Here is a 12,863-nt window from a genome sequence, read left to right on the forward strand (position 1 = left end):
CGAGGACTTTCAGAGGTTTCCATGAAAACTTTAAATTACACTGCACGCTTTAGTCGTTTTAAAAACAGGGAAACCATTGCTAGTGTTCGGAGTTTGTTACTCCAGAAAAATCTCCATAAATTTGAGTTGGCTTGTTTAGCGAACCTTTGTCTAAACTAATTTATCAATAAAATGAAGAGTTGTATAATAGATGGAGTCTAAGGTCTCTTCTATCTCTAGATCTGTGATTCTTATGAAACTTGTGTTCTCTTTTATTCTTTCATTTATAAATGTAATGTTTCTCTGTAGAGCATTAGGCCCCAAACCTTCAACTAGAAATTGTAGTTCAAAGAGCACACTGTTAAATTTAATCCTGGAGAATATATCAGATGAATAGGGAAAAGATTTAATGAATGCTCCATTTTTGTGGGCAGCACAGAACCTCAGAATATTTACTGTTGTTCAGTTGTTTCAGTGGTGTCTAACTCTTTGTGACCCTATTTGGAGTTTTCTTGGCAAAGATATTGGAGTGATTTGCCATTTCCTTCTCCCCTTCATTTTATAGATGAAGAAACTGAAGCAAATAGGGTTAAGTGATTTGCCTAGGGTCACACAACTTATAAGTGTCTCAGGTCAGATTTGAACTGAGGAAAATGGGTCTTCCTGACTGTAGACCCAGTACTATATCCACTGTACTACCTAGCTGTCTTCCTCAGAGTATTGCAGAACACAGAATGGTCAGGAGCATCCCAGGTGCTTATCAGTGTAACCTGAGTGCACATCTAACCAGTATTGAAAAGGGACATGTCATCTAATAATTGAGCATAAACAAAAGAGCCAGAGTCTCATACGAATGATTAGGAAGAAGATGCTATGGAGCTAATTGCAGGAGACTCCTCAGTGTCCTTTTTTTTTTAAAGCAAGTTCTTTGCAACCTTCCATTTCTTTAGGAAGAATTTCAATTGACTCCAGCCTACTTCCCCAGCTTTTCTTCCCCTCCCCGCCCCTGTTAAGTACTTCAAGGGCATGCTAGAAGGGGGCCATACCAAGGTAAAATTGCCTATTGAAGGACTATTAGAAAGTAACCTGTCTGTTTTGAGAAAGCTTTCCAAGAATGAGGAAACAAGGAGAACGCCACCTTCAATCAAAATTGTATTTGAAGAGTATAAACCCTTGACATATGTGAATATCTAACAGGACAAGAACTGTTTCTTTAGGTCTGTAGCAATTCATTTTTGTGGGATGTTACCTGGATCTATGGAGAATATTGTTCTCTACACACACACACACACACAGACACACACACACACATACACTGGTTTTCAGATGAGGTAAATGGAGATCTCTTTCAACTCGGATGAGGAGACAGACCTAGGCTCCAGTTCATCCCTACTTTGATAGTATATTGTTTTATGGTATGAGCTCAATAACTTCTAAGAGAAATATAGATCTATCTCTAACAATTTATGATTCTGTGTGTGAGGCATGAGTGGTATCATCTCTCTGTATGTATATATGCATATATATATATATACATATATATGTGCATCCTACTCCTTATCTTGATCAAGTCACCTCTTGGCCATCTTGTGGCTATCCTGCTATGTTTCCTGCTGATGATCTGGCTCTAAACCCACTCATCTACCCCACACCTCAACTAGGCATCATCTTGCCATACAGCTTTTCTTCCCTCCCACACTTCTACCTCATCCTCCAGGACTAGTAATCAAAACACTTATTATTTCTAGAAAAGGAACATGTCCATTGACCACTCTGGTTGCATTAACCATCCCTGTGAATTTCTTATTTCAAAGTATTAGACACCTCTCCCCTATATATGTTGTCCCCCATTGGAATATAAACTCCTTGAGGGCAGGGATTCTCTTTTGTATTTGTATCCCAGACTTTAGTCCAGCATTTAGGCACATGGTAAGCCGGTAAGAAATAATTTTTTCTTCAATCCTTCATCCCATTCTATAAAATGGAGATAATAATGCCTATTCTATGTATCTCACTGGGTTGTTTTGCCTTTCAAATAAGATAATGTATGTAAAGCACTTTGCAGACCTGAGCACAATATTTAAATATCCATTATTGTTGTGCAATCAGGAGAGAAATGTTGATGTTTTCATTTGGAAACTATCTCACAGATGCCATTTTTATAAAAAGATAATAACAAAGAGGTCATGTCTTTAACATTTTAGTGCTTTCTACCTGCACACTCTACTTGACACTCTACTTATTGGTATGCATGTTTTGAAGTGTTCCCTTTCCCTCTCTGTCCTTAAGGCGAGGATTGTTGTGTTTTTATCTTTATAGTCCAAGTATCTAGCAAAATGCCATGAACATAGCAGGCATCTAGTCCATATTTATTGAATTTAAATCTCCACTTTCCCATCTGACACAAATCATTCTCTAGCTCTGATAGCAACAGAACAGAATCAGATTTTGAGAGCATATTCTAGGCACTAATCTAACTATCTGATTCATTTCAACAAAAGATTCACAACTTTGGGAAAAAATAAAGATAGAAATAAGTAGGTTTGAAATTTCATGACTAATTGGCAAACAAATTGTAATTAGGAAAGATTCTCTTAAATTATATTTCTGAACAGGAATTTTATTGGAAAATTTTGATAGAGTAAATAACCCATCATTTTAATATTTGCCATTCTTTACTCAATTGGCATTTCAAAGACTGGAGCAACGTACTCGCCAATGAAAAGAATGTTTTTGTTTTTATTTTCAGAGATAACGAACATGAATGGATGGTCAGCAGTGAACTCTTCTTCTGGCATCAACATGGCAAATGTTGCAATTCCTGCAGTGGCAGCTGCTGCCTCTGTGCCCTCTTCATTCACTTCTACAACAGCCTTGTGGACAATCTTGGATATGAAGAGATCTTTGGTTCCTGACATTCCAGATAGATCAGCTTTACTCCTGTTGAAGAGATCACTCAGACCCATTTGTGCTAAATCTGAGTCAAGGTTATAGGTATTTTCCAGCTTGAATCTTGGCAGACGTACGTGAACATCGATGGTACTCATATTTTTAGGATTTGTCCATTCTATGAACTTTTCCATACTGAGCTGCTTTTCAATCTGGAATTATAAAGATGGAGAGAGAATAACATCCTGACAATAAATTTCATTAATTATTGAGAGAGATGAACTGACAATGATTACAATTATTATTTATGTGAATGGATGGGTCAAAGAAACTGCATCATTCTTTTTCTTCCTATTCTACCACACAAAACTGATTCCTTTCTAAAGACCACATTCTTATCCAACAAGTTGACTACTGATGACAGAACAGAGAAGAATTTCCATGTAACTAACAAACAGTCCAACCAAAAGGAACTTGGACATGTGATCTAGTCAACTATTTTCTGTGCTGTTACCATGATTAAATTCCTGTACTTGTAGTTACAAAACCCATGTTCATAGAATTATAGTATTTCAAGTTAGATGGCTCCTTAACAGATCATCCAGTCCAAAACCTCATTTTAAATTAAGAAAATGAAATGCTAAACTATAAATGATTTCTTGAATGTATCAATTGTCTGCCTGGTAAAAAATATTGAAACTTTAAGGTAGAAATGATTTTACCTTTCTGGTTTTTCTTTATATTCCTAGTGCTGAGGACAGTCTCTGGCACAAAGCAAATGCTTGATAAATACTTATTGATTTTTTTATTCAAGAATGTACAATAACAAGGAGAAAAATTATGAGTGAACCTAGGCTCTGTGATGCAAAATCCAGGGATCTTTTTATACCAGGATCCATGCCTATTTGTAGAAGAGTAAACCTTTTCTTAATTAAACATTTTTTTATTTTAAAAAAGTTCCCCATGGTTACATGATTGTTGTTGCCTCCCTCTCCTCCGCCTTCCCCCTTCCCAGGATTAAAAAGCAATTCCACTGGGTTATGCATGTATTATCACTAAAATCCTATTTCCATTTTATTCATTTTTATGAGAGTAATCTTTTAAAACCCAAACCCCAAATCATATACCCATATAAACAAGTGATAAATAATATATTTTCTTCTGTATTTCTACTCCCACAGTTCTTTCTCTAGATGTGGATAGCATTCTTTCTCACAAGTCCCTTAGCATTATCCTGAATCATTGCATTGTTTTTAGTAGCAAAGTCAATTACATTTGATCATCTGTGGAGGAGTAAACTTAAAGGAATGCAAGAATCTCCTTCCTCTGCTTGCCACTGAGTTCAATCCCATGGCTTGTAGGTTAGAAAATAGCATATGATGATCTGAACATTGCCAGAGGAAAAAAATAACCATGATCATTGGCATTACCCTACTCTGAAATATTTTTCCCTATTTTTATAATTTCGGACGGTATTTTCTGTTTCCATCTGCATTTTAGTCTCTGTCAGTACGAAACTCTAATAAAAATTTCAAAATTAATAAATTGAATTAATAAAATTTGCTTTTGGCTATTTTCAAAACCATAAAGCTAATATGTCACCTTAAAAGTAAATCTGTATGGGGTAGATAGGTGTCTCAGCGGATTGAGAGCCAAGTAGAGATGGGAGGTCATGGATTCAAATCTATCCTCAGATACTTCCTAACTATGTGAGCTTGGGCAAGTCACTTAATCCCCATTGCCTAGCCTTTACCTCTCTTCTGCCTCAGAAACAATACATGGTATTGATTCTAAGATGGAATATAAGAGTTTAAAAAAATTAAACCTATAAGTACAATTCAAAAGCATCAATGAAGGACATTTTCTATAGGAGAAGCATCTCTTACTGGGGAGCTCAAATAGTAATATAAAGAGAGTTATGGTAAGAATATTTTCATGATTTTAGTTATGGTATAAAATCTGCATTTTTTCCCACAACCTGGTATACAGTATAATTTTAAGAAATCAGTGTGCCCAAAGAAAGACTAATAATGTATCCCAAATATATACGGTACCTTTTCCAGGCCAGTAGAATCATCCTCAATATCATCTGGCAGCAGAATGGTCATGCTCAGTTCCTTGCTCTTGTAAGGAAGTTCTAATACTCTACACTTAAGATCTTCAATATAACCAAAGGGCAGCTTCTTTTTCAGATACATCATTTTCACTGTTTTTTTCTCTCTCTGAACATCCAGAAACATATAAAAGAGATAACATAGAATAACATGAAGAATTTTTTAAAGCACACACATACCATTCTTTGTATGCCAATTTCTCCCCCCTCACCTTGTTTAATCTAAATGGTGCATCAGTAGTTAAAGTCTCATCAAATTTATACTCCCAATTTCCTTTGAAATAGATGGCATTCACCAGCACAAGTTTAGTCAGGTTATCTACCATGCCTGAAGCCAATAGTTCTGGAATTTTACCTGAAAAGTGAGAGAGATAATTTATTAATTCGTATATAAAAGCACTGAATCCAAATGAATCAAAACTGTAATTTAACTGAATTGAGCAATACCTGAATTGACATGTGAAGACAGTCATACAGAAGACTAAGTTTGAAAAGTCATGTCTAAAATGCTTACACACTAAATCATATAATGAGCTGTTCAGCCAAGTATGATACATAAACCACAAAGAAAGGAAGTGGAATCAAGGACTAATCCATAGTCAACAGGATAGAACAAGCAAGTACCCCTGTATGAAACAGAATATTGAGAATCTGAAAGGATTTTATCTCACCTTCAAAAGGCAAATTATTTTTCTTTCTATTCAAGCAAAGCCTATAGTCAAAGAGTGGTGGTAATTCTAGTGAAATCTTATGGTATAATTTAGGCATTCATCTTCATGTTAAAATCTAGGTAGAGAGATGTTATTTCTTTCTGGAATCTAGCATCCTTTTGAGTGGACTAGTAAAGTCATATTGTAAATCTATACAAAGAGTCTGAAATAGTCAATGCATTTACTCTACTTACACCCAAGATGACTCATAATATTGATATCAATGAGTAACCAAACAAGTTAATTCAAATATTTTAAGTCATTTATACTATTGGAAATTTTCACAAAAACTTCATTTTTATTCTTCAACCTCTAATGTTGGTTTTGACCAAATAGATTAGCTGTTGGGAAGGAAAATGTCATTCAATCACATTGAATGATTTGGTATGACTCTAGCCAAAAGAGAGTCTAATTAAATTTATTATCTTTCATACCTGACCCCAACGTGAAGTTTATAAGATCCTATTATTATAGAATTAGAGCTCAAAGGAACCTTACAGGATATTGAATCCTACTCCCTTATTTTACAGATGAGAATACTGAGGTCCAAAAGAAGTTAAGTGACTTGCTCATTGTCAAAAAACCAAGTGTCTGAAGCAAGATTTCAAACTCAGTCTTCTTGATTCCAACTCCAGTTCTATCACAGAAATTATCAAGACACAATGCAGATTTCATGGAGATGCAAAAGGCTCCTCCTAAGAAAGCTGAGAAACGAGTTTTGTCCTCTTCTGTTTAATAGGCATCAGTTGAGGAACAGAAATAGAAGGTTTAGGATGGAAAATGTTAGTAAAATGGTTAACAGAGAAAAAAGAATATTTGTGTATATACTATAGATTTGTAAATACAGTGTATACAAATAGATTTTTTTTCTATATCTGGCATTCTTACCTTCTGTTTGCTCTTTGACCCATTTGTTAATTTCCTGTCTTGCATCTTCTGATGCATGCTGAAAATCAGCAGTGGCCAACTCAGCACCATAGAATTTCCGAGTAGAATCCAAGAATTCCTACAAAAGAGAAAAATAAAATATAGGAGTTAGAATAATTATCAAAAATCCTTCAAAGCAAGAGGAAACAACAGAGAACCCTATTCCCACAGGTCAATAATATTCTGACACAGGTAACTCTTTTCTCTGGATTTACATACAATTCACCAAAATCACAGGAATTTTTCATAAAGAATTTATTGATAACAGTTTTTCACAGTGAAAATTATGAAGAGTATTTACATTCAATTAATCTGCCTCAGAGAACATCGACAATGGCTTGGGCCAAATATCTTAGTAAATGTTCTTCTATTTAAAAAATATTGGAATGTAATTCCTATTAAAAGGATTGATGTCAATTATTTGATCTCAATATAATTTCAATTCATAATATTTATCTGTAGTTCTCCACAGTAATTATCACATTTATTAAAGTGTGAAAATCAAAATGATATTCCTTGTTGAGCTCATTTATTAGTATTAAACTATATACTAAGTAATAATCCTGACTCTTTTATAAACTATCACTTCCATAGATTTTATGATATTTCAGCACGAAGACGATGTCAGATATATATATGTGTGTGTGTAAAACAATATACATACACTATATGTATATACATATTTATGTTTATATATATATATCCATGTATATAGGTATGTCCATGGATATATGTATATGCATGAATATGGTGTCCCAAAAGTCTTAGTGTAATTTTAAACAAAATAATATATTATAACTTGAAAAATATAGAAGCTATAAACTTACCAAAAAATTAGAAAATTTAATTAACATGGACAAATATGTCCATTTCTTATTAAAATTCAGCATAACCCCCAACCTGTGCTATGAATCAACCTAGTTGATTTTTGAACTTTGTAAAAAACAACAACAACTTTTATCAGTTGCTGCTCCTTCACTGAAAGGATTACATTTGGAATCCTAGTCTTGAGATCATCCAAAGAATAAGGTCTTGATGCACACAGCAGTTTTGATGTGACCTCAAGTGAAACAAGCTGCTGGAGATAGATGCAAGATGGTAAAGCAAGAGAACCTTTTCTGTCAACTGACTGATTTGAAAGTATCATCCTGAAATAGTCCTATGTTGCAATGCATAAAAACATGATTTTTCATCTTTTGAAAATTAAAAATTTATTATTCAAAATTCACAAAACTAAAGTATAAGAAATTTAAAAAATGAAGTTTCCAAATTCTCTCTCTATATATGTAATATGCATACACACATATGTGTATACACAGACATACATACCCCTTTCTATCCTCAATTTCCCTAATCACAACATATCATACACAGTAGGCTCTCAATAAATTTTTCTTCATTGGAGAGTAATACTAATCTAGTTTGGTGTTCTCTAATGAATGTCTAAATTAGGAAATACTGTAAGGAAATTAGAGGTTTTCTCTGTACATGCTTCCCAAAAATATACTTACTGGAAGGAAATTGTAAGTCTTCTCTCCAAATAATCGGTTAGCAAGTTTCAGGATGTAAGAAGCTCCATGTTTGTTAATACTAGTGTTTAAGCTCTGAAATCTTGAATGAACTTCATCAACTTCATCAAAATGAAAGGTCTGAATTATTTGGGAAAAAAATCTTTTATGAATAAGGAGATACTGCTCTGTTTCTACCAACTTAATTTACACTCTTTTTGTTATTAATAATTTCCGGAATATTATTTTATACCTTTTTACAGTAGAGCAAACATAAAGACATGAAAAATTACAGTGACACAGATATGAAATATAATAACTATACTAGAGAATGTTTTTCCAAATTGCCATAAATAATCATACATTTACAAGTGAGTACAAATTATTTAATAAATAATTATTTCTCTTTGTCTTTTCTTTGCAGGATCACATAATTAAATAAATGAAACTAGAATTATTTATTACTCATATGCTAACAATTTTTACTCTCCCTACTTTGGTTAAGTATCAAACTTTTTATTAATACTTTATATGTCATATATATATATATAAATGGTATTATGTACAACTATTTTTACTGTGAAATTATATAGTTAACTAGGAATAATGTGATATATAATATATTTAATCAAAATGATATTGAATATAATAGCTTCTTCCTTTCATTACTCTGATATTATTAGTAAATAATTTCTTCATATATCAATATATTAAAATAGTATTCAAGCTTTAACATGCAAGCAGTCACTATTTCTATCAAAAAAAAGTAGATGATTTTACTACTGGGCTGATTCATTGGCTATAAAATACAATAAACCTAACTATACTATAGTACAAAGTACATGTTTTTCATAGGGAGTTGGACATGGGTGGTTACAATGAATAATTCTCAGTTGTTTAATTCTTCTTTTTTTTAAAAGAAAGGAAATAACTAAATCTCAAACCAGATATTCCCTAAGATGTAGTAGCATGTGACTATCTATCTATACATACATATATACATGTCATATGTATCTATATATGTATGTATATTGTTTGAATATAATTTGACTGGTAGCAGCAGCTCCTAGTGTGGAAGCTTCCTAAATTTCTATACATCCTCAGAAAGGCAATCATTCTCTAACTTATAACCTTAGAGAGTTATCTGAAGCAATGAGAGACTTAGTCATTTTCCCAATGTTACACAGTCAATATTTGTGAAATAGGGCTTGAATTCAGGTCTTCTTGACTCTAAAGATAGCCCTTTAGCTACTGTGCCAAACTCTCTCCATCAAAATAAAAGGTAATATAATCCCATAAAAAGTAATTTGTCTATAAAGCTCTTTGTAACGTATAAAGAGAAAATGTACTCTTTTAAAAATGATCAGCTGAAGTGAGGGCAGGATGGTTTTGAATAAGTAATATCTCTGACTCATAAACTTCTTCCCAAACTGAGCTAATGGACTTTTGGGTTATTTCCAAGAACTCAAGATGCAAACAAAAAAATGTCATGTCATTAATGATTCCTTTCCCTGCAAGCAATCAGTACTTGTCTTTTTTTTTTCCTATTTGAACAATCTATTGTCCTTCCTAAGCCTTGATAAAGAGAAAGCTCATATGTAGTTGTATCTTTTTCATAAAGGAAAAATATAGTAAAATTGTTTATGACTTAGTATGTCGTATTATAAATGAGATGTTTCTGCTTCGGTAGTGGTGATATTAGTAATAGCAATGATACTAATGTCACTGGTAGCAATGTATGTTTATACTTTGATATGGTACATTATAGTTACAAAGTATTTTATATACATTAATTTGAACCACAGAACAAAGCTGAGGCAGGTAATCTAAATATTAATTTACCATTTTAAATATGAGTGGTTAGATGATTTTTATGACTCATGGTGGTTAGATGACTTTCCCAAAGTTATACAGCTAACATGGACTTGGACATAGGTTTCCTGATTCCAAGTTCAGTGATCATTCTGGAGAAATCATACTGGAGAAGAGTGTTATCAAAGTTAAGTTTGAGAACATCATCACCTCATAGAACAGGAGAAATCTCACAAAGTTGCCAGTTCATTCCCGGTAACTATGGGCAGACCTATACTCAAATCATCCCAGGAAAATAGTTGGTTATCATTTTTTAAGAAAATTCTCCAGAGAAAAGCCTTTATCACCTTCATCTTGGTAGAACGATTTCCATTTCTTATCTTACTGGTGGTGTAAAAGTTCTTTCTATTGTCTAACCTAAGTCATAAATATTTGCTCATTTGTGTATATGTATGAATGCTTGATAGATCCTACTGCATAAGATGTATACTCTAACAGTGTACATGACTACATGACCTCAGGCAAAGCAGCAGTAGAAGCCCATCTCATGTCAACAGATTTCTGCTAGAGGGAAATGGTTGAGAAATATAAATTAACTACATCTTTGGAGGGATTGCTTTTTCAAGAAATTTGACTACATAATTAAGTTATATATATATAAATATATTTAACTTTTAACAACCCACTGAAGCCCAGAAAATTAGTATTAGGTACTACAAATAGTAATATGCTGTCATAGTAATACAAAACTGGATCTCAAACATATCATAATGCAGCAACCATCAAAATAGTCTGGTACTGGCTAAAAAATAGAGTAGTAGATCAGTGGAATAGATTAGGCACTCACCACAAAGTAATTAATGACCTGTCAGACTAGTTACTAGACAGTAGTAATGTAGTGTCTGACAAACTTATATTAATAGTATAGAGTTTTTCCTGACCTTTGACAACTGTGCTGCAGTGTTACCTCTGGTTCCCACAAGAATCATGGCCATAGCTGTTGAAATGCTCAATGGAGATATAAAGATATTTTTTGTTGGATAAGTTTCACTCATTTTCTTGAAGAGGTCAATAGCAAAGTGCACATTTGCTGCAGTCAGCTGCTCCATGGTTTAACACTACAACAAAAAATAACATTTTTTGACACGCCTCAGGGCCATACCAATCAACCTGATGTTAGCATTTTTCCTAATCTTTAGCTTGTTCTGACTGAACTGTAGAACCCTGGTATCACACTTGAAGGGAAGGAGAAAATCAAACCCTTTTAGATCTTTCTGCCTTTTTCCTAATATATAAGGTGGAAACTGGGGAGAGTAACCCAAAACTAAATAATCAGTAGTATCACAATATCTGCCTCTCCTTTACTAAAGATGTTACAATATTCATTTCTCCAGTTGGATTGGATGTACACAGGTAGAAAGATCTGTAAAATCTTTACCAGAAATTTTGTCAATGAAATGTCACATATATTGTAGTTGTCAGTGTAAGATCCATAAAGTTAGGGGTCATGCTTTCTCTATTCAATTAAGCATGTAATTTATAAAGCATTTATTATGAGCACTCTGCTAGGTGCCAGGGATAAGGAACTCCCTGGTGAGGAAACTCTCTTCCAAAACAAATCTTCTCTACAGCTTAGAGAGTTACTGAACACTCTGAAAGGTGAATAACAATAATAATAATAATAATAATAATAATAATTAGTAGTAGTAGTAGTAGTAGTAGTAGTAGTAGTAGTATTGTATTAATATAGCACTTTTAAGGTTTACAAAGCACCTTACATAAATTATCTTGTTTGATCCTCACAACAACGTTGGGAAGTAAATGCTAAAATCATCCCCTTCATACAGATGAAGAAATTGAGGCAAATAGGGATTAAGAGACTTTTCCAATATCACAAAGCTAATAGATGTCTCAGATCTAGTTTGTACTAGAGTCTCCCAGTGTCACAAAGTCAGTATGTCAAAGGCAAAACAAAACCAAGGCTTCAGCAGATTTGGAACCTCGCAGTGCCCTTTATGAAGCCCTCACATAGTAGGCGATCTCAAATGTTTTTTGAATTGTCATTACATTTGGCATTCCTTAAAGAAAGCACAAGATTAATTTCTTTCTTTTTTTTTTTGATGTAGTCATTTTATCATTTAGTCATTTAACATTTAGTCATATTAGTCATTTAATAAAAATCCATCTTTTGAAAAACAAAACCCTTGCACAAATATCACTAGCAAGCAAAACAAATGCTGCCCTTGGTCATGCCCAATTCCCTCCCCTCCACCCGAATAATACCCGAAAAGTATTAGATTAATTTCTCAAGACCAACATTTGGGAGGAAAGTAATTTAGGGCTTTACATTCACACATAATACATTTGCTCCAACTTTGCCTGAAAAAAAAAAAAATGAAGATTTGGATTCGAAAACCTAGAAGAACTGATCCCTATAGACTCCAAGGAAAGCCTGCAAAGAGGTACTGAGAGAAGGAAAGAAGAAATTTAGTTGGTAAAGAGTTTGGGGATCCCCGGCTCTTCCAGAGTTATTGCCCTCAGCTCCTTCCTAACCCAGACAGCCATAAATCCTACACCTAGAGACTAAACCTTCTGATTTACAACTTCATTTTCTTCTTGGGGGAAAAACAGCAGTTTCCGAGGTTTCCTTCCTTCCCCTTCTTTCGAGGGCCAGGAGAGAGAACCTCTTGAATTTCAGAGGCGTTCCTGGGGTTCTGGAGTCTCACTTCTTCCTCTCTTTACCAGTCTCTGGCTTAGCTCTCTGTCTGAAAGAAGTTCCGGGCTCACAGGGAGCTGGGGGCCAGAGGCAGGAGGGGCCACGGCCCAGCTCAGAGAATCCCGGAATAGCAGCTCCAGACTAGGGAGGGATCTCTGAGCTCATGGCTTCTGGCTTCTGCCTTTCTTGTCCATCCTGCCTTGGCAGCT

At 34.1% G+C, this 12,863-nt stretch overlaps 1 protein-coding gene across 1 annotated transcript; it reads right to left on the minus strand.

Annotated features, from left to right (window-relative positions):
* Positions 1-2,597: 2,597 nt before the first annotated feature.
* SERPINB1 (serpin family B member 1) lies at positions 2,598-11,049 on the minus strand. Its single transcript, XM_044683653.1, has 6 exons — positions 10,880-11,049; positions 8,130-8,267; positions 6,580-6,697; positions 5,194-5,336; positions 4,923-5,090; positions 2,598-3,080 (listed from the first exon to the last, which is right to left on the minus strand). Exons 1-6 carry the CDS (start codon positions 11,045-11,047, stop codon positions 2,655-2,657), a joined length of 1,161 nt encoding a protein of 386 aa, XP_044539588.1. The 5' UTR covers positions 11,048-11,049; the 3' UTR covers positions 2,598-2,654.
* Positions 11,050-12,863: the final 1,814 nt, after the last annotated feature.

Source organism: Gracilinanus agilis, unplaced genomic scaffold (assembly GCF_016433145.1).
Source record: "Gracilinanus agilis isolate LMUSP501 unplaced genomic scaffold, AgileGrace unplaced_scaffold299, whole genome shotgun sequence".
In the NCBI taxonomy this organism is placed as follows: Eukaryota; Metazoa; Chordata; class Mammalia; order Didelphimorphia; family Didelphidae; genus Gracilinanus; species Gracilinanus agilis.